The following is a 23,337-nucleotide window of genomic DNA, read 5'->3' as shown; positions in this document are numbered from 1 at the left end:
CTGCCTGTTAATATTTGTTGTAATCATACAGACAGATAAAGAAAACGTCTAAAGAAAACGTCATAAAGAAAACGTCTGTTGCAGCTGTCTTTGTTGTGTGTTAGTCTGTGGAAGAGCTGCTATAAATTTGAAATTGGTGAATTATTGTGCTGTTTACAACACAATACAGATGTTGTAATTGACTTACTAATGGTTAGTTAATTTAATAGTCTTGTTTAAGTGTTTGTATTAGACTGATCTACTTATATGTGAAAAACATGGCTAAACTAACCAGGTAAAATTAATTGTGGGGTTGTTTTGCTCAGGAAGTTTTAAAGTCTGTCATATTATCATTCTCTGTATCTGAAATGATGACGTGTGTTTGGGGCTGTACGATATTAAAGACAGCGAAACAGTATTTTGTTATATACAATATGGCAAAAGTTTGTGGACTCCTGCTCGTCCAATTTTTCTTTCAAACTGAAGAGTTTTAAAAAAGGACTTTATCCACCTTTGCTGCAGTAACTGTCTCTACTCTTCAGGGAAGGCTGTACACTAAATGTTGGAACATTGCTGTGAGAATTTGATTGCTTTCAGCAGTGGCAGCTCTAGAGAGATCAGGTATTAATGTTGGATGATTAGTTCATCATACACACCACTCCAATCTAGAGAACGCAGGTCCACTGCTCCTCAGCACAATGCTGGGGGACTTCATACCCCTCTAGCCTACTCTTGGCATTGGACATGGTGACCTTAGGTTGTTTCAAATCATCCTGTTCTGTTGTCACTGCTTTTCTATGGAGACTGTAGAAGCTGTGTGTGCATTTAAACTGCTGTGTCAGCAGTGAGTGCATCTTAATGCAGCTGAATTTCACTGATAAGAAGGGGTGTCCACAAACATTTGGACATAGTGTATGTATAATCAACATGATATTAATCAGAGTAAAACTCATAATTATTTCCCCGGTTTACATCACATTTAGGAGGGCTGTAGCTTTGTAAGAGTCAGTCTTGCAAAAGGGAATTAACTTTAGGCAGTAATAGCAGCAGTATGTGCGTTTAAAAACTGGTGAACCACTGATGGGAATTCTGAGCCAGTGCCGATATCCTATATTTTTCCATCTATGTGTCTTTTGATGTCTATAGCAATGTCAGTGTGTTTGGTGTTGTGCACAAGTCAGGGACCACCCTTTTGTTTATTTGATTTCCAGTCAAAACTGCCGTTGAGTACAAATTTTTCAGCATCAGAAAAAAGCAGGAAACATGACACTAAAGCTTCCAACACTAAGTACAATATCAAATCTATCAGTATTTGATTTGTCTGCTCTTTACTTTTTTGCAGTCTGCTGCCAGTTGAACTCCACTATCCTTCTAGTCTCAAAAACAACCAGTTCCAGCTGTTTTTTTCCCAACTGAGCTGTTCACACTCACTGACGTTATGTTCCCCTTCAGATATTAATATTCACACAACACAAGCAACTACCCAAATACTTTTTTCTCATGTGCATCTAAAATGGAAGAAAATATTTCTGAGGAGATTAAATGTTAGATAATCTACTTGCATAAGGAAGCATAAAGTCAGGGGAAAACAAGTGGGGGGGAAACAGGGGTTTCCACAGCTGTTATTAAAACTGGCACCATTTGACCGACAGGAGAAAATCAAGCTTCACTCTTGCTGGATGGTGTTGCCATCCATCCTCCCATGGTGAGAAGGCAACTCAACACTACAGACAAAAGAAAAAAATTTACACCAGAACACTGAACACCAGGCGTTTGACATGTGGAGTAAGGTTTTGTACTGATGAGTGTAAATGTGTAATTGGGAATGCAACCAACTGCTAAGACTGAACATTTTAAGGGGTTTACAAGAAACGTTGAGATGTTGATTTTTGTTGATTTCTTATAAAAACTAATAAAATTATAATAATAAAAAAAGAGAGGTTCAACGTTGTCATTGCTCAGTACAAGTTTTCAATAGTGCTAAACAGACAGTGCAAATGTGCAACAGGCATAAATATAACATGTCTATGAAGTGTATAACGATATGAGCAATATACATACAATTAGAAACAAATGCAAATATATATATATATATGTGTGGTGTGTGTGTGTGTGTATATATATATATATAGTGTGTGTGTGTATATATATATGTATATATATGTGTGTATATATATATATATATGTATGTGTGTATACCCACGTATTACTATAAACACAATATATACGGTATGTTACATACTGTTGAGGTAAGCAGTTATGTGTTGTATTCTTTGTACAGTATGTATACAATGTGTAAATTGGGACAGCTTCTACTTTGATTAATATTACAGAGGAATGTAACATTTATTTTTTTCTGGTTGTGAATGCTGTAAAATTTTAGCACAGTATCCCAGCATTACCAAAAAATATTATTATTATTATTTTTATTTATTTATTTATTTATTTATTGCTGAAACTGATATGATTACAATGTCATTGTGCATCACTATTGAACACACAAACAGATACTTCAAGTGATACTATGAGAGAGTATTGCAGGATCTTGACACAAGTAATTTAGTTGTCTGTAGTCTTATGTACTGTGAACTACTATCAGTGCAATAGCCTTCATTCTTTCGTTCATAGTAAAGCATAACATTTCAGATACAAAACCTAAACCAATGTGGTTTTCAGTATTTTAAAAAGCTTAGACTGTGATGAGAGAACAAATTCAGCCTTGTTATGTCTGAAAAGGGTGAGCTACTGAAGTGCTCATGACTGTGAGAACAACATAATTCTCCCGGCAGAAATTATTATGAAGGTTATCTGTGTAAAATCATTACCATTCGTGCATCATTGTCTGTCATTTTTGTTGTCTGTAATGGGGTTCTTTTTTCTGCAATATAATAGTTTTAATAAGATATATTTAATGTAGTTTGGGTGTTTTTATTAGTCACTGCCTTTGGACAATTTTACTAAGTAATAAGCTCAGCCAGACCTATTGATGGTATACAAAAACTGGTAATTAGCTTGTAGCTTGGAATTTTTCCTTTGGTCCTCACATTAGTCAGTAGTCTAGTTTAGCGTTAAATATCAGTCTTTTTTAGTGGCCTTGGTAAAGAGAGAGATAAATAAGGCAGTGGGTTTTAGAGGTAGATCTGTTACCTCAAACATGAATAAGCATTAAGAGGAGGAGTCAAGGACCTTTTACAGAGCTTTACAGTGACCATGACTGAGGCTGGAAGATGGCTCAGTCTCAGCCGCTGCCTCTCCTCCTGTGTGGAATGCATTTCTGTTCGACTGTGCTTTCTCAGTGTGTGGGATCCTGCTCAGGGCAATGTTATTTTCATTTGTTTGTTTTCTTCCCCCTTTGGGTATTTTGTCCTGGTTTGGCTCTGCATCATACAGGTCTGGCCTAAAGCAGAAAGTGTTTTGGTTGCATGCTCAGAGGTTCTAACTTCAAAGTGGTCTTGAAGTCGAAATCTCTGATTAGAGTGAATGCTAGTACTCTACTCATGACCAAACATTCTTCTTTTTCAGGGAAGAACCTCTACACCAACGAGTATGTTGCTATCAAATTGGTATGTATATCACAGTTTCTATTTTTGACATGTTTATGTGAAGTTTGTGACTGTTGCCATGAACAAGATAACAAGAAAGCCATTTCTGCACGTAGAAAGCGTCAAATTAAATCCCTACATGCCGTTGCCCTCGGTCTCCAAGCCTGCGTTTCTCAGAAGCCAGCACACGCTGACGTGAACACTGACGCTGGTTTGTTAAATCCACCACTGCAGATCTAGACTGAATCACGTAGAACCAGAAATGAATCACCTGCTTGTACAATAAGCTAGATGGTGCTTTTATTTGTATGACATATTGCAGTGAAAAAATACCTGTGAAAGTGCACATGCGGGCACTGCCCCTGTGAGGCTCTGTGATTCTCTTCCAGTCCTCCACTCCAGGCTTTTCTAGGCTCTCAGTCTTGGGCTCCTGTCCATGCATACCTCTTGACCCACCTTGGAGACAAAAGGAGCAGCCAGCTGGTTGCTTTGCTACCGGATTGGCATTCTAATATTGCTGTGTTGAGGCCATTTTTTGACTTATGTTAGTTTCATAAGGTCTGAAATGAAATTCTCACCTAGTCTTGTGTTACTTTTAGACATTTTTAGAGATACTCAGTCCGACAGCTTTGCCTACTTACTGCTTGTCCTCGCTTCCAAATGATAAGCACCATTTTTCCACCATTTTTGAAAAGATTGTTTTTATTAATAATGGAGGTATAAGTCTCTGAATTCTAGGGCTGCACTATATGGACATCAGTGTAGCATAATAGTGTCCCTGCAGTTGCATGTTGGAGGGGATATTATATAGTTTTAAGCATTTTTACAGGCTAATAGCTTAGGATAGAGCAGTTTTTGAGCTGTGCAAGTGGGATTTGTAATTGGCTAATTAGCTGAACGGTGAAGTTACTCATTCTCCATGCAGAAGAGCAGGGTTCAAGCCCAACGCAGGGGCTTCTGATGCTACATTCCTGCCAGTCTAATAATGTCACATGATCACAGATTAGGAATATATTAAGAGCACCATAAAATTTCAGTTTTCACCATAATTTAGTTTGATTAGATTGTTTTGATAAGATTGAGTTTTCCAGAAAATACACAAATGTGACAAGAGGACAAGCAAAACCAAACCAGGCTTTTTGTGTTTGACAAAATTAGTTTCTACTTTGTTGAATAATGTTATAATTGATTCTAAAGGTTAATGCTTCCAGGTTGATGCACCATAGTGCACTAAGATTCCGACGGAATCTCATAATCTACATTTAGACTTGGTGGCTCAGATCAGATTTACTGATGTAGTCCAATTATCTTTTAATTTTTATTAAATTGGACAGCTGAACGCGCTCGGAGGAAAGTGCCAACCGCCAGATCTGTTACGTCAGCTAACAGACGCCTGCGCTGACTAGCATCGCGCTGAGTGATGGGGGGAGAAGGAGGGGCCATCCCACCCACCCAGAGAGAGCGAGGCCAATTGTGCTCTCTCGGACTCCCGGCTACGGATGGCTGTAGCATCACCAGGGATCGAACTCACGATCTCCTGATGCCAATTATCTTTTTAATGTGACCTATATCTTAAATCAGAGAACAGATCATGCTCTAGCGCAAACAGCCATTTTTTATATTTTCTCAAGATTTCACACAACATCAAAATCAGCTGCATTAAACGTAGAGACAAACAGTAAAAACTTACATGACCACAGCAGCATAAGCAGAGTTTAATAAAACGAAAAAAAAAATATTGAATTGCTTATTTTAATTGTAGAAGCTGGTGAAGTGGGAAAGTAAAGGGACTCAAACTCTGTGCCAAAGAGTGAATGTGATTTTTGAATAGCTGTTAGTCTGGTTTCTCTCATACAGTGCTGTGCTTAGTTGTTGACTTGTCTCGCTTGTTATCCAAAACGAAAGAAACAAAGCATAACCGGCATTTTGAACAGGCATTTTGATGATGTTGCTGAAGGAGTCTGTTTTAGGGCATGCAAAATTATCGTGATGATTGTCATATTACATAAATTCCAGTCTGACTATTCAGACAGAGGTTGCACTGCTGTGTATCGGGTGCATATCAGATTTCAGTGCCACATTTGGAAGAAGCCCAAATTGAAATTGAAACTGTTTGGATTAGATCAGATTTTTTAGTTTGGCATACAAGAAATCTAATGTGTCTCATACGAAGAAAAAGATCAGATTTGGGCCCCTTTTCCCTGCATTGTGAATGTAGTCTTAGGGACAGAGGGTTCTGTAAATGTGTGTACTCTATATAAGCTAAATTGTGTTTAGATTCCAGTGTATGATCAAGCAAGTAGACCGAGGCCCTTGACGTTAAACAATAGCTTGTGGAAGTGCTGGCATAGATGTGCCAACTGTGACCTTGGAAAAGACTCCTGTCAATGGTTTTGGACCTTGAGTGCCTAAATTCCGTGGCCAGTGAGGAAGTCTCTGTGGCATTGTTTTTGGCCGCACAGACTAGGTTTAAATTGGGGTTGAGCTATTTATTGTTGAATATTGTTGAATGGACTGTTTGCTTCCGGTATGATCTGCTTCTAATTGTTCTCTTTCAACCTTCAACATTAAAGGAACCTGTGAAATCCAGGGCCCCACAGCTACATTTGGAGTACCGGTTCTACAAGACATTAGGGAGCACAGGTAAGACTGAATACTGTTTATTGCCCTTTTCATCCTTTTTTTATGCATTTGTTTACTCATCACAGCCGTAACCGCTTCAATGTTTAGGTGGACTGTAGTGTATTTAGCTATGTTTCCATCGACGAAATTAAATGAAATTAAAATAAGCAAAAATATTTTTGGCCTTTTTACTGCCCAGTAGCTTGATTTTATGAGACTGACTTCTAGTGATAAAAAAGGCTTTATGTAATGTCATTTCCTGTTTAAAAAAAAAAACAAAAAAAAAACTGTAAGCTAGTTTTGCTTTATTAATTAAAAAAAAAGATGTTTGACATGTTTCCATCTCTCAATTTATGTAAACTGTATAGCCAAAAGTAAGCGGACACCTGACCATCACACTTGTATGAGCTTGTTGAACACCCTTTTCCAAAACCATGCTATTATGCTATTACCCTTATTATGGAGCCCACCTTTGTGGCTATTACAGCCTCCACTCTTCTGGAAAGGCTTTCCACAAGATTTTGGAGTGTGTCTGTGGGACAATTTGTGAGGTCAGGGACTGAAGTTGGATAAGAAGGCCTGGCTTGCTGTTGACTTTCCAGTTCATCCCAAAGGTGTTCCTTTGGGTTGAAGGCAGAGCTCTTGCATGCCGCTGAAGTTCCTCCATGTCGTAAAACTGTGTTATAGACCTCACTTTTTTGTGCACAGGGACACAGTCAGGGTCTTCCCCACACTGTTGTCACAAAGGTGAAAGCATATAATTGTAAATCTAAAATTTCTTTGTAGGCTGTAGCTTTAACATTACCCTTCACTGGAACATGGGGGTCGAGCCCAAACCCTCAAAAATAACCTCAGACCATTATCCCTCCTCTACCAAATGTTACTGTTGGCACTGTGCACTCTGGTAGGTAGCGTAGCAGATGGCCAGGCAGTGAAGTGTGATTCGTCACTCCAAAGAACGTGTTCCCACTGCTCCAGAAACCAGTGACGGTGTGCTGTACACCACTTCAGCCAATGCTCGGCATTACACATTACGTTTGTGTGCAGCAGTTCAGCCATGGAAACCCATTTCATGAAGGTCCCAGCTCACAATTCTTGTGCTGATGTTGACTCAGTCTGGAACTGTGTAGTGTGTGATGCAACAGAGGATAGATGATGGATAGGTTCCCTGGTTCGTGGCTGAACTGTTGTTGTTTTTAAACGCTTCTAATTCACAATAATGGCTCTTATGATTGACCGGTGCAAATTCAGCAAGGCAGAAGTTTCATGGATGGACTTGTGGCAGAGGTAGCGTCCTATGACAGCGCGATGTTTTAAGTCCCTGAGCTCTTCAGTACGGCCCATTCTTCTGCCAGCGTTTGTCTCTGAAGTTTGAACAGTTATTGCCTGATTTTTATACACGTCTTCACAATGGGTGACCATTAGGAGGGCTGTCCACGGTAACACGGTATTCTGCTGTTTCCTTTGTTACAGCGTGTGTAGTTTGCAGTCTTCATTAGCTCATGCTTGAAGCACCTTGACACAGAGCGTTTCTGTTACTTTTCTTATGTGAAGTTGAAAAATGTTGGAATTGCTCAGCAGGTTTCTGTTGCATTGAGTAGATAATCTATTGAATGTTGCATTCAACAGATGCTGATCTGTTGCTCTTGTATCTTGTTGAAGGCTTTGCTTGTGTATACTGTATACATGAAATACAATATTGGAGGAAATTAAACCCATGCATGTAATAATGGGACATAGGAATCTTCAAGTGCTTGAGTCATCAGTGAATCCATTGGCTTGGTCAAGCTCTGCACCACGGTAGAAGCAGTAGGCTATAAAGTGTCATAGGGATTTGTAATGTTTGGGGCTGATGCTGTCAGCCATGGTTTCTCGTTCAGCTCGGAGGTAGGTGCAGAGATGCATTTCCTTCCTGACAGGGCTGAGATGTCCTGATTGGTCTGCTGCGGTACTGCTGATGGCATTGTCTCGGCAAGTTGTGAGGCCAGATAAGTGACCAGCATGTGACGGATGGCCCCTTTTGTTTTCTCCAGGAGCTGCCGCAGTCTTCAATCCTTTCGCCCTGCTCTTTAATCCAGGAAGTAGCGGCTCGGGCGTCACAGGCGCAGCGCGCTGACAGGGTTTCCCTGGTGACACCATGCAAATGCTCTCCCTCCCCTGTGGATCTCGACTGAGCTGTGCTGGCAGCCTGAGGCATGCTGCCTTTTTAAAGTGCACTCGCTCTTCGACACCTTTTGAGTTCAGATTTTACATTCTTTCGTACAGTATTACAGCTGATGAGGATCAAATTAGCTTTTTTGGTGTTTTTTAAGCAGCCAGGAAAGGGAAGAGGAAAGTGACATGTTTAGTTTGTGTCAGCTTCCTTTCTCAGAGAACCCTGTTCTGTTTGATTGAGGGAGCTTATAGTTTTAGACTATTGTAAGACCTGAACGATGTGGACTGCTGCAGTTACAAAACTCGATATTGCGATTGCAATATACCTTGCAAAATAAAAGCACATTGGTGAATCTTAGGTTTGTGACAATTACTGCATAATTACCTGTTCGTAATTATTTGAGCTGATCAGTGACTTAGGTTGACCGCGGTTACCTTTTATATTTGTCTGTTACAGTCCAATTTTTACATTGCAACAAACAATTTTATTTTATTAGCGGGGTTGAGGCAAATTGACATAATTGAAAGAATGCAGAAGATGTGTTCATTGAGATGTGAGGCATCATGTGTATTACAAAAACATGTATATATAAAATGTGTATATATATATATACATTTTTTTGGGGGGTGCAATATGTAAAGCGTCCTTGGGTTTGTGACAGGCGCTATATAAGTTGAAATAATAATAATAATAATTATTATTATTATATCTAACTTCGGGCTGTGGTGCTGTAATACTTAGAAGGCAGCTGTAAGTCATGTTTGTTTATTTGAGATCAAGCTGTTTCTTCAGGTAGAAGCCACTAAAGGCAAGACAGCTAATCAGACAATCTGGCCACTTTAGGCCTGTATGTTAAAGCGACACTCAGGCCAAACTGAAACGTAACTATTGCTGTATGTGGTGTAAACATTTAAATCTAAACTTCGTAGTAAATTTTGAAAGATGAAAAGTGCTTTAGGGTGTTTGAAATTTTTTTTTTTTTCACTAGCTGGTTCATTCACTTCAGTTATTTATTCAACAAAGAAAGTTTAATACGTATTTGAAGTCAGTGCCAGACCACAAATGCTAGATAAGTCTACATATGTATTTATTAGCCTTTAGATCAGTGGCTAACAGTCAGGTTTTCTTTATTGTTGTGGGAGAATTCTCTGTGTTTTTGAAGCATTTTCATAGTGCATGTTTGATTTTTTTAGTGAGAGAATATTCATGGATGAAAACACGAAAATGATGTTCTGAATTCCGTGAAACTGATGAGGCTAATGATGCTGTGCTGTGCTAATAGATATTATCTAACATGGCAGATAACATAATAAATGCCAGTGATGCACAGAAACAAAAATCTCTGGCCGACCTGTAGGCTGCAGAATGTGCCTGTGGAATCCAACATTGTTAACAAGAGAACATTTGGCCATCCAAGACAATGAATCCCATTATTTTTAAGATATGCTTTACACGTTGGCTCATCGTTTGCGAATTTTTTTTCATTATTTCAAGGCCAGAGACTACAAATAGCATTGTTGTGCTAGCAGGATGTTGTTTTAGAATTTTATAAAAGTTGTAGTGGAGAAGTTCTTGGGTGTTGTGCTGACCTCTTGGTACTTGGGATTCACAGATTATAAATCACTTGTCTAACGTCCTTCGTAGAAACCGCAAGTGGTTCCATGTGGCTGATTGTCCTGTTGAATCTTTTGGGTTTTTTTTTTTTTCCCCCCAACCAGAATCTTTTGCCTTTTGTCCTCTTTGGCAGAAAACCAAAAGTATCATTTCAATACAAATCACTTGTCTTAAAATAAAAATAAATAAATAAATAAATAAATAATAATAAAAAAAAGCAATGAAATATTTGATCACAATTTGTATAGCAAGTAATCGACAGCTACAATTTAATGATAGTGACAGGCCGAGTGAATCCTTGATGGTCACCAATCTGCATGTATAAGTTTAACCAAAATTATTTGTTTGTTTGGCTCATTTATAGCATCTGAAGTTGGTTTGGATGCTCACTGCAAAAAAAAAAAATAGTGATTTGGTATCAATTCAGCCAAAGACTTCAGTGTGAACACCAATTTCATGACAGCAATTTACTGTATATTTTGACAGCTGTCAGGTACATTTCACTTAGCCTTATCACCTAAATACTACAGTACTGGCCTATTAAACAGCTTTCAGTAATAAAGATCAGCTGTAAACCAATAGCGTGTTGCTCCTCATTTGAAATTACAGAAGCTAACCTGTGTTTACAGGTGCGTGTAAGGTTAGTAATGTGGTTTGCTAAGTCTAGTTCAGGAATTGGTGTCTTTCTTAGGCCGGCTCACTGAGGTAAAGGGTAGCTGCATCCATCTGAGCACCGTCTCATCAATAATTCAGTGCACAGCACTGTGTATGCACCACCCTGGAGTCTGTAGTAGGCTGAGTCCACCTGCCTTTTAAGATGTTGGCCTACATACAGCATTAAATCTCAAACAAATACTTCTTAGGCCCATACAAATTAAGTCCTTTTTAGACTCTGTACTAAATTAGGTCTTTGCTCTTGACCACAAACTGAAGTTTGTTTTTTTCTGCAGCAAACATCATTGCTCTGCTGGCAAGCAGCCTTTTATATATTTTATATATTTAATTTTTTTTGTTTACAAAATGTATCTGTGGCTTCAGTCTACATGAGTCCTGGATCACAGTGTGTCGCCTAGTTCTCATTGCTGAGTGGCTGCCCTACAGCAGGGTTTCTTACGCCCAGACGTAGTTACTGTGGCAGTGATGAATCAGCACTACTGGAAAGGTGGCATTCTGGCCAAGATCGTTTCCAGGATTCCAGGATGCCCTGTTAAAGCTGTTATCAGGGGATATCTAAAAAGAGTCAACTGACTGAACTACAGCTAGAGATGTGTTTGTTTTGTTTTTGTTTTTGTTTTTTTCTGGGCGTTGATGTTATTTGAAGCCTTCGTTTTTTCGGTACTAAAAACTACTAGTCAATAATTTACACCTATTACCAAAAAAGGCTGAAAATACAAATGCTGTTGTGTAAACTGTTGATGGAAAATGAACTGTAATCTTATTGTTAATATAAAAAAGATAATAGAATCCCTTTGTTTGGCTTACTTGGAGTGGTTTGGGAGAAAAAAAATCAAACAGACTTAATTTTCCAATTAATTTTCTAAGCTGCAGCTGATCAGCCAAGACACTTTTGGTGTTTTTTAATTTTTTAGTTTAGTGCTGGAGGCAAACGTTGCTAACGCAAGAAGTAAATAGATACACAATTTTTTTGCTGTGTGTATGTCCTCAAAACTGTCTAGGTCCTCATTAAGGTCACACAGACTCTTTAAAGTGGTTTAAGATGCCGTATGGCTTACAGTGAACTAAAAACAAAACGGGCAGCTGTTTTTGACAAGGTGCTGACTCCACTTTGTGTGCACGCACATCACACAGACATATGGTTGGTCTTGGATTCTAAACTGAATATATTTATATATGTATCTGGTTTTTAACCAGAAACAGCAGAAAACAGGAATGTGATCTGAGGTCAATGTGTCCATGATGTGTATGTGTGTGTTTAACAGTTGATGATTATTCAAGAATGTCCTTTTACTTTAAATAAGAAATATATTGAAAGCAACATTATGTAATGTATTTTACTTCAAAACAGCAGCTTCAAAAATTTTGGTACAGTGACTACTAGGGAGAATAGTGTTTCTGTCATTGCCACTTTGGGCATGTCTGCTATAGCACTATGTACCTTTGGAGGAGGAGGCACGAAACCTCTCACGATTACAGCGTAACACCACGTCACACAACAACTATGGCTCTTCAGCTAGCTTTAAGAAGAAGCTAGGTCGCTGTTCCCAGTACGGACATCATAGTAGAGGCTGCGAAGAGACTGATGAAGATGTTGTTGGAGGAAGCGAGGAAGAGAAAAGGAGAAAGTGGGGTAGGAGTAAATCTTGGACTGGTTTTTACTCGTTGGCGAGAGCTTACAGATAAAAGGATGCAAGACAGTCTTACAGCCAGTGGTAAAACAAAAGAAATCTTGACAGCAGAGCGTGCGTCCCTGCCAATGTTATTTCTGAAAGATTGTGATGCAGGCTGTAACCTTATCTGCGCCATCCCTGTCCCTGAGTTTTGTAATTTTTCCGGATGCCAAAAGTCATCTTACCCCAGTCTCACTTCAGGCTAGCAAGCAAAGAAATAAATTAATCTCACAACAGAAAGTTTGGTAAGTTTTTGTCAAACTCACGCCAAATAAGCCTTTTTTCAGAAAAAAATTCTGTCAGTCCCGTACTGGAGTCCCGTACTCACGTCTACAACCATCAGACACTGCTGGAATTTGGTAAATATTAGTTATTCCTGCTAATACCACCAGCTACTGATAGCCGAGGACCAGACCCCAAGAAGCCAGTGTCGTCTGAAGCAGCTAACTGAGTGAGGTGGGCAAGCATACAGTGTGAGAGGAAATGGAAATTCTGCTAGTTTATATTACTCCCATACATAGAAAAGAAATTGGACAACCTCAGACTGAAACTGATTTTGTAGTGACTGCTGCATTTTTATTTACACTTAAAACATGATTGAAGCATCACTCACGGTCATTCAGCCACTCAGCAAACAGGCTAACGTTACCGTGTTTTGCGCTGTACGTTGCATTATCTGCGCTACTGTGGGGCACACCGGCGTCAAGGTTAAGAGAAAACTCATACCTTTACAAAGAATTTCAACTGTTATACAGGATAAACAGGTACTCTACCCACTACTAGAGTAAGTCCAAAATCGGATGGCAAACATGTCACGTGATTGACTACCTCTTGAGTAAGTGGTATTGCACATGTGTAGATTATGTTAGACCGAACCATTCCCCAAGTGAAGGCCTTCTGTTTAGGCCCGTTTCATTTGATATTACTTTGATTTATTACTCTCAGTTTCTCCTTCGTTGCTAGTCAGTTCATTTCTACAAGCAACGTGTCAGTCACACAGTGGCTGGTTTGGGTTGTGTGAATTTTTTTATTTTTTTTTTTTCTTCCCTCTTCCTTTTACCCAACTGTAAATACCCTGCTTCGTTGCCTGGCTTAGTGCAGCATTCTTGTTGATGGCAAGCAAAAAAGAAATGTTGGCACCGCCCTCATGATTTATGTGGAGTCAGCATATTATCAGATCGTATCAGGACATGTCTACGTCTCAGTACGGATTAAAGAAATATCAGAAATATTTGAGTAAAGGTGGTAATGCTTTATCTGGACAGTTCTGCAGTAGTGCAGCTGAGGGTTCAGATGTTTACCCAAACATCTGCAGATGTGATTGCAATTAGCCTGCCCGCAAGCTTTGCTGTGAAGCAGTCTTAATGGAGAGCAGACAGCTGTAAAAGAAGAGCTGTAGAAAACCTTCTTCTTGCCAGTAAAGAGTGTTGAGCAACTGGATGTCACTTTCTTCTTTCCGAGATTCATGGCTAATTTGATCATTCTGACGTGATCAAGAAGACAAGTCATATCCTGCTCCAGCTCCTAATGGCACACACTAGCCATCTAGGTGCAGTTGAATGTTCATGTTTGAAACCATTGGAGGAGACGCAGCATCTCTCGGACACATGTAGAGTCAGTCCAACATGTGGCAGCACTTTGTGGTGAGAAGGAACATTATAGCATTTTGTATGTAGTCTTTTACACCATCTCTGGTGAAGAACAGTGAAATAAAAGTTCTGGGGGAAAAACAACAACTTTAAATAGGTTTATTGTGTGGAAAAGCCAACACAGATCATTCCGAAATTCCAAGTCATTTGTGTGAAAATATTTTTATTTATGAATAGGCAAGGCAGGTTGATTTTATATTTGCCCAGTGCTTGTTGTAAAACAAGTTTGCTTCTTGCTCTGGGTTGAGTATCAGTGGCTGTGAACTGTAACATGTGGCAGGGGACTTATTAACTTATTAACACTGTTGTTATTAGACACATTTGCAGCATGTAGGGGAGAGAGGGGCACTGCCAAGCATTTTTTTGCTCAGAAATTTTCAAAAATGTTTTGGCAAGATTGTTTTCAAGCAACCTACACGTCTCTACTGTAGGTGAAAATGTAAACTTTGTTTTGATTACTTTCCAATTGTGAACAATTCAGCTGAGTGTCGCGTGACTACAGATGATACATCTTGCCCCACAGGAAGAACAAGTTTTGTACAGACTGAAAGGCTGGTTGCAACATTAGCTAGATTGTCTGATAAGCTGGTTCATGCACAATTAATTATATTGGTTTAGTTTTATATTGTTTGGACCAGACAAGCTTTTCAGTCTAAATATGTAAAAATATTTGTATCATAGTAAACATGATTAGAGATAAAAATAATCAAATTTGGCACATGTTTTAGCACAGGTGAAACAGTAACCTACTGATCTTCAACTACAGCACATATTTGGTTAATCTGTGAATAAAAAAGTAAAAAAAAATGAACTGTTTTGAAATAATATGAGGGCACATAGCCTCTTATTGTGTACTTTGTGGGGTGGGGTTAGTTGTAGCATTGCTAAAACTTACCCCACCATGTGGTAGCCTGACTCGCTCTGACTGGGTTATTCATATGCTCCAAAATTAAATAATATTACAAGCAGACAGAGAATGATTAAAATAATGTACATTCATAGACAAAATGGTATGAAACTGTGACTGGGGTGGGACCCTCAAGGGTACATCTAAGTACCTTTAGTCAGGGAACATAACACGCACCCTGTCTCGTTTCCAGGCTTTTTATTTTATTGTTCTCTTTTAAAACATTTGTTTGTCAAAAGATGTTCTTTTCACTGGTAAAACCTATTTAAGGTGCACAGTTGGACCTTAAAACTACTGTTGTACCTTTGAGGAAACATTTTCATTGTTTGTTCCTTGATGAATGAAAAATGTACCTGCACAGCACCTTTATTTCTAACAGTGTAGGTGTGAATTCAGTTGTCAAAAAACTTGTGCAAACGTTGCTTCCATGGTGCACAAACAAGGTTTCAAATCTCGTACACACATAACCACCAACAGTGTACACTCTCAGAAAAAAAGGTACTGGGGCAGTACCTCTCTTGTCACTGGGGTGGTGCCCTCAAGGGTACATCTCAGTACCTTTAGTCAGGGAACGTAACTGTACCATAATCCACTGAAATCATATTTTCTAAGTTATACTGACTCCACACACCCCGTCTCGTCTCCAGGCTTTTATTTGATTGTTCTGTTTTAAAACATTCGGTTATGAAAAGGTACAAATATGTACTTTTCACCTGGAAAAAATTATTTAAGGTGCATGTTAAAATCACTGTTGTACCTTTAAGGGTACATTTACATTGATTGTACCTTTATGAACAGAAAACGTACCAGCACAGAACCTTTATTTCTAATCCTGTACTGCTATTTTAAAAACATACATTCAGAACATAACTTTAAAGATGTAGGTGTTTTGGTAAAATAGTGTCAGTATGACTTTAATAAGAGGCTGGGTAATTATCATGAAAACATTTTCGTATCTGCATTTGCATAATCAGGACTGGTCTAGACTACTGTGGTCAATGTATAAGAAATGCGGTGTTCAACAGTATTTAACGTGCCATTTATTCAAGGGATAGGCTTAATATGTGTCTTAGATACGTCACTTCAGGCATTAAAAACTTAACTGTCTGAAAATGTTAATGTTTTCATGGAAGTGAGACCCCCAGTCTGGTTGAAGATGTCCTTAAAACAGTTCCAAAGGCTTTTCCCACAGTAGAGGATGTGTAGCTCCGGGGCGCTGCACTAGCAGGTGTCGGAGATGTGGATGTGATTCTGGCGTCCTCAGGATGTGCTTCCTTCTCCAGCCATCGAGCTGTTCTGAGAGGGCACCCCTCCCCCAGGCTAGACTTCTGCTGCTAAACCCAACAAAAGGGAGTGTTCCTGTTCTTCACCCTCATCCTCCGTTGATCCTTGGGCCCAGTACAATGCCTGACTTTCCATCTCTGTACAGCTGGTCCTCTAAGAGCTGCATATGGATGATTGTGCAACATTATGAAAAGGGCTCAGAAGAGTCAGCCACAGGAGGGATAAATGTATGTGAAGGCGGGGTAGACTGCTGCTGGGTGGCTTCCTCTGGACCCACTGCAGGGGCTCTATGCTCATGCTTTATGGATAAAGGTGGGGGATGGGTTGGGGGAGGCCCAGACCCTTCTCTGTGGATATTCCCTTCCTTTACTCCTTACTCAGCACTTATAGGGTGGCAAGTCTAGATGGATTATAATGTGAGCGTCTGTTTTTGGCGGTGGGTGTTTGGGTATTGTGCATGTTTCACTTCTCTACTGGATGCTCAGTTTGCCAGAATCCAGTAATACTCTGAACTCAAAAGCAAAGCTGTGTTTATACAATAATGAAATCTGTTTACATAACATGGATTACTGGTGAGCTTGATGTTTCATTGATAGTTGTTCTTAACTCCCTGTCCTTTAAAGGTGTTGAGCAGTAGAGCAGTAGCGCTGTCGGCAGCCGTCAATAAAATTTTTTTGCTGAAAATAATAATCATTTTAAAAATTAAATTTTTTTCCAGAGCTCCAGGCTCTGTAACATGTTAAAAAGCAAATTATATGGACCACCAAAATTCAACTAATTGAGCACACAGCACATACAGTGTCCTGCAGAACATAGCAGGAAACCATATCCTAACCTTATCAGTGTATGGTTAGCTACATACCGGAGACCCACTGCAACACCAGCTCATTAGGGATGTGTTTGGGTGCTTGAGTGCTTAACTGTTCAGTGCCAGTTTTCAAATAGTGAAGTTAGAGTTTGTTCAGCTGTCGCTGACCATTTTAGGTAATAACCATAAACAGTGAAAAGACAGTTATCGGTTCTCAGTGTTACTTTGACAACCTGACATGCTGGCTTAACATTCACTCAGGAGAAAAATACGTGTAGATGACAAGACATCACCATCTACTGTTGCGCCGGTTAGCTCTAGTTTTACCATTACCTCATTAGCATATTTAAAGCAGCCTCTATTACTCAGGTGCAGTGACCAAAAGATTTTCCTTGGCTCTTTTTCATTGATAAAACATGCTTTCAAAACCTCTGAGTTGAAAAATTCCCAGTAATGAATGAATGAATCATTTTTTTTTTTTATTATTATTATTATTTTTTTTTTTCCCGCTACCTAGCTCCAGGAAAGCAGTTTGCCATATTTGTGTTAGAGTACATTAATATCAGCAGAAAAGTCTCCCTTCTCCTTGTGGTTAACCACATCCATCAATTTACTCAAATCAAAATGTCAGAATGCACAACCCTATTGATCAACCACAATGTCATTCTTGACATAATAACACAGAAAATGACTACTTCTGGCACTACCTACAATGACTTACACTGCTACACAAATCAAGAAATGAAAGATGGAATTGCAGAAATTGAAGAAATAGGTATTTTTAAACCTCCGATACAGATACCGATACCAATTACTGATCCTTATGTATCCGCCAATACAGAGAACCAATACTGATACAAACTATCTAACTTGACCTTGAAAGGTGCTTTTAAATCCAACTGTTAATACAATTTATTTGTGTCACAAATAAAGCATTCTAAGTCTGAATGAGTGTTTTACCAGTTTTACCTGCACTTTCAAAGAAGGTTAGCCTTGCAGTCACTTGGGTTTATTTGTCTCTCCTCATTCAAGTAGACAGACAGCAGCTGTTGTACAGCTGAAAAAAGCACTTTCCTATTAGGACTTTGATTATTTCCAATGAGTCAACATCAGTGTTGATTTCCAGTGCAGGATGGTTCAAGACCATGAAGAGTGATGCCGACTTTGCTCTATGCCTCTTAGGCAGATAGCTATTTTGCATAGCACCTTTAATTTTAACCGGGGCAGCTGACATAGCTAAGTAGCTAGCATTAATCTTAGCTTGTCAGCTGACTAATGTATTTGAATTTGGCCACAAACTATGCAGGCTGTAGCACTTGCTAAAAGCATTAGCTACAATCCAGTTGGGCGTAGGGATGTGATGTTTGTTAGTCAGAGTTTCATGTGGGCTGTTGTTGTCTAACAGATCAGCAGTGTTTGTTCATGTAATTTTACTTATGACAGTCGATTACAGCTCAGCGCCAGGCATTCTAAGCAAAGCAGCATGTATGCATGTGTTTTGGGGAGCAGTGAAAGGAGCATAGTGTCAGCTAATGTCTATCAAAGTTGCGGAGTATGCCTTGAAGTGCCGTCTGTGGCTTTGGCGGTTCTGTATCGTTCTCCCGCTGATCGTGCTCTTACTTGGACGGAAAATGATTCAAGTGTCTGAAGCATGGACCATGTTTCTAATTTCAGTAAAACACAATGAATCTACCATAATTCCCCTAGACAGTTTCCTGGGGGTTTGCTTAAGTGTGGTGAGCGCTTTGATGAAGACTACCCCTGCTGACATGCCCAGACATGAGTCTGTGAGAGCGCAGCTCAGGCTTATTTTTAGCTGCATTATTCACTTCTCACTGTTGCTGTAATGTCATTCTGCTGGCTATTTAGACGATCCCTATCTGTTTAGGGGACATCACATTTGACTGCGTGATCCTACGTTACTAGAGATAAGAAAACAACCTTTTACCAGTCCTCTGCTGGCGTGAGAGGGGAAGCGAAACGGGAGAGCGTCTGTTCTGAACAATAGATACAGCCTTTAATGGTCCGGTGGGGCTCTCAGAAAACATTCCTTTCTCATAAAGGTAAAATGGAATCTGCTGTGTGCTAATGTAAGCTCGCAGTCGGCGAGGGGAGGATGTTATTGGTGATTAGTCATCTTCCCCTGCACCCACTCAGCTGAGGGTGTGATCAGTCCATTTCTTCTTCCCTGTCTCTCTCTCGGTTTCTATGTTGTCACACGCTTGAACTTGCGACTCTTATCAGCACAAAGGGGAGGGACTCCACACTGGTCCTGCAATGGAAAATCCACATATTAGCCCAGATTAACACCATTGTTGTTATGGTCATGTGTCTTGCAGTATTTACACTCGAAATAAATAATGGTCATAAATAGGAGAAAGTTGAATGTCACTGCCTGGGACTTTCCACTTATATGCTACGTGGGCATGAGAAGGAAAGCTGGAAATCAAAATAGTGTGACAGAACAGAAACCCCCCCCCATTTTCCTTTTTTCCTTTTTTCCTTTGTAGTAGGAACTTTCAGTAGGAGGCTGACACTTAGAAGGAGAGCTTGTTGACAGCTCATCCCCACGATGCCACTTAGCCCCTTTCTCCTTTTTGCACCCTCCCAGTGCCAGGCCAGGCTGTGGACAGGCATGTTCCACACACTAGAGCTTGAATATTTGTCCGAACGCAACAAGATTCGACTGTTTGTGTTGGGTTTGGTTGCTTTCTGCATTTCTCAAATATTTGTCAGGCTTGTGTCGGATTCAGTTTTCACATTCAGGTTTCTTGCAACCTGTCTCCCACCTTTAACAGATTTTGACCTGCTTTCCCTCTGCTATTATTCCTCCCAGTTCTTTCCCCCGTCTCTGCTTTCCTATAATTCGACATCAGGCAAAACTGATTCGGACAAAAAGTCATCAGGCAAAGCAGCTACAGACACCACGGCCTCATCTGAAACAGCATTGGACGGTAACAGACGTTCGCAGTGCTGTTCTTTCTTACTAGATTAAAGACGATTTTATAGCCAAATTAAAGACGACAACCACAGGTTTTACTGAACTGTGCAATTGTGTTTTTTTGGTGTGGCAAAAATCAGCTTCAGCACGCACTCTATCACTGTGTTTGCTGCTACATCCCTTTCAGTGTTAGGGACCGTCCCAAATGACTTTGTCAAAGTTATTTGTAACAGTTTACCAAAGTTATTTTACATACAGTTACCCAAATAATTCTGTCACTGGCACAGGCTTAGCTTAACCTGTTTTTAATCTTGCTAAATTTAATTGTGGTGCGCTGAGGTGCGCTAGGCCAACACGTGCAGACATGGACGGCAAAGTGGAAGTAAAACAGCATGCACAGATTTGCTTGTTTTGTTGTTCTGCATTGTGAGTTTGACATAAATAACTTGACCTAGACCAGTACATGTGCACCAAACCTGTACGTGTTAGGCCTTTTCATAAGTCTGTGTTACAAGTCTATGTTTTCATTTAAGCTGCAGTTAAATGAAAACATGCATATGAGCAAAGAGGGATTTTGGCCAAAAACAATGTAGAACTGCAAGGTTACCTTTTTTGGTGACAGCACTGGTGTTGCAAAAACGTAGCAGCATGCAGAGGAACATGTTTTATTATTTAAACCAGGGGTGCACAACGCCGGTCCTGGAGGGCCGGTGTCCAGCACAGTTTGGAGGTTTCCCTGCTCAAACACACCAACTTAACCTGGCAATTAACAGTGTAATCAGATGTGTTGGAGCAGGTAAATCACCAAACTGTGCTGGACACCAGCCCTCCAGGAGTGAAGTTGTGCACCCCTGATTTAAACAGCTGAAGGACATTAGTAAGTTTTCATGTTACGTCTGCTCTTAAGATAAGCTCGGGCTGACCGGCTTCATGTTGGATTTTGATGAGGACTCGTCTTCTGCACACAGTATTTCCTCCTCAGTGGACGATGTGTCAGCATGTTAGTTTGTTAGAGAAATATATTTGAATTGTTTCTGATCTAACTAACATCAGCTAGAGTAGTTAGGCTTGTTAGTGAAACAGGCGTGCTATGTGTATCTTAGGCTATGTTCACGCAGCAGGGAAAAGTGTCCCAAATCTGTTTTTCTCACCAAATTTTTTTTTTTTTTTGCCATATTTTTTAAATGTGATCTGTTTCTGACATCAGTCTGAACAGATCAGCTCCTAAACTGACCCGCATGTGCAAAAAAAAAATCAACGCGTCACGTTGCTTCACGTGGCTCGTCCAGAGGTAAACAATCATGACGGACGAACGCCAGTCGGTCCCGTAACTTTTCTTTTTCGCCAGCTTTACAGGAGCCGTCATGAAGCTTCACTGACTGACAGCTGGGCTCATCGCCCAAAATGTGTTCGAGTTTGCTGTAAAAAGGGCATGTTATTCATCCACGGTCACTTCTTTGGTTCGTGTCTTCGGATTCTTTAAACTTTACTTTCGGACTTTTAACTGTTCTTTGACGCTGCAGCCTCGTTTTTCCTACAGCCGCATTCGGCCATTTCTTTAGAAATCTCTACAAACACGGAGTGGTTGTGATAAGTCTCTTCTAATCTTTGTACAGAAATATCACCCTAAATGTTTATGAGGTCTCAGCAGCACGAAATGATGAATGTCGAGTTGGATTAACATAAAAGCCACATGAATTCTCATCTGGCTGTTCAGACTGAGTGGCATTGCTGCATATCAGATACGTATCAAATTTCAGTACCACATATGAAAGCGTCTCAAATCGGAATTAAAAATGTCAGATTATGTGTGTTTTTTTGCTGTTCACACAGATGACACATTTGTTTCGCATATGAAGAAAAAGATCGGATTTGGGCCACTTTTACCTGCTGTGTAAACTTAGCCTTAGTCACATCCTTAACACATTCTCAGCACACATTCTCTCTATCAAAGTAAAACATAACATATTTATTAACAGATACAAACACATCCATTGTGTTTCGCTGAATTATTAGCCTGTGTATTTTCTCTCCCTTCCCATAGAGAAACACATTGAATACCCAAACAGTGACTTCAGTATTCCAATACTGGCACCTCAAACAGAGTACTCAATTACCTGTGCTCATCCCTAATAAAAACTGGCCCAAAAACTGACCAGCCATAGATTAAGACATCTGTATTGGCCATGATAACGTGTATATATAATTGGTGCTCCCATAACTTGAGTTTAGATCCAGATTTCAGTCCTGGTTAAATCTCTACCACACACAGAGCTAAAGGACTGATGGCAGATGTCTGTATGTGTCTGCCAGCATGAACCCCACTCCACTCCTTTCCTTTAGCCTTGGTCTCCACCCTGCTTTTTTTTTTTGTTTATTTGACAGTAGCTACGGTCTGGAGCTGTATCTGGTCCTACCTGGCGCCATTTGTAGTCACAGTAGCGCTTGGTTGCCATCTCTACTTGAGCGTTTACAGTGAAGTGGGCAGTTAGTTAATCCCACCGCTCTGACCGCTGAGTTTGCAGCGTAGGAGTGGGCCTGTTACTCAGTGAAGGGATGAAGCGCTGGTGGGAGGTAGTGGTTCTCTCTGTTCTAATGCTGCTCGGCTTTGTGAATGACATAATAGAGCTCCTGGCACTTATGCAATCCCATGCCCGTCCTCTCTTGGTCTCCCTCTGTCTCTCTGCTTCTCTCTGATCACTCCACAGTACTACATGGAACCGGTATTGGGCTGGTTTTTGCCAGCTGAATTATACAGTTATACAAAATCTGTTTTGTTTTTTTTCTGTGTTACATCCTAACTGAGCTTTCTCTCTTCATTCAGAAGGTGGCAGTGTTTTTAGAAAATATTGAATGATGAACTTAATGTCCTAGAAAATCTCTCCGTACTGCACAGCTATTCAGAGTCATATTTCTTTCGTTTGCTGACTTTCCCAGTCCTCTGGGAGCGAGGCCATGTTTATTCATGAGACCGCATTCATGTAGCGTCAGCATTACAGTAATTGCCCAGTCAAGGTCCATATTTAAGATAGTAGTGATACAGAATCAGGTTCCCGTCTGTGTACATGTTTACGGAAAATTGTACTGTACTGATCAGATATCAGCACTCGGGGGAGTAGGGCTGTCATTATTGATTATGTTTGCAGTTGAGTAATCTGTTTATTATCTTGATAAATCAAGTGATCAGTTAAAAAAAAAACAAAAGGCCAACCAATAAAACTATATAAAACTGGTGCCATAAAAGTTAAAAGTTAATATATACATAAATAATTGCTATTTTTATTTAATTTATTTAGCGCGTTTTTAATTTGGCCCTTTCGTATTTCAATTTTTTACCAACTGTAGTAGTGCAGGCTGAAACCCAGCTGCTCACCCACTTTTGCTGTGGATCTGCGATTGTAGTCCTCTCGTTCAAATAGTGATGGGCCGATCCACATTTTTTCAGTTCCAATCCGATTTCGATATACAATTTCCGATACCGATTCCGA

The 23,337-nt window shown here is 39.9% G+C and overlaps 1 protein-coding gene across 4 annotated transcripts in view; it reads left to right on the top strand.

The window, feature by feature from the left end:
• Positions 1-23,337, top strand: part of csnk1g1 (casein kinase 1, gamma 1) — a 56,379-nt gene that overhangs the window by 4,715 nt on the left and 28,327 nt on the right. For all 4 annotated transcript variants that reach the window (XM_036585967.1, XM_036585966.1, XM_036585965.1 and 1 more), the window contains exons 3-4: positions 3,502-3,542; positions 6,095-6,164. In XM_036585967.1, the coding sequence (XP_036441860.1) occupies positions 3,502-3,542; positions 6,095-6,164 (111 nt within the window). The remainder of the gene's footprint in view (positions 1-3,501; positions 3,543-6,094; positions 6,165-23,337) is intronic.

Source organism: Colossoma macropomum, unplaced genomic scaffold (genome assembly GCF_904425465.1).
Source record: "Colossoma macropomum unplaced genomic scaffold, Colossoma_macropomum, whole genome shotgun sequence".
Taxonomy (NCBI): domain Eukaryota; kingdom Metazoa; phylum Chordata; class Actinopteri; order Characiformes; family Serrasalmidae; genus Colossoma; species Colossoma macropomum.
This window is presented reverse-complemented; position numbering and strand designations above follow the sequence as displayed.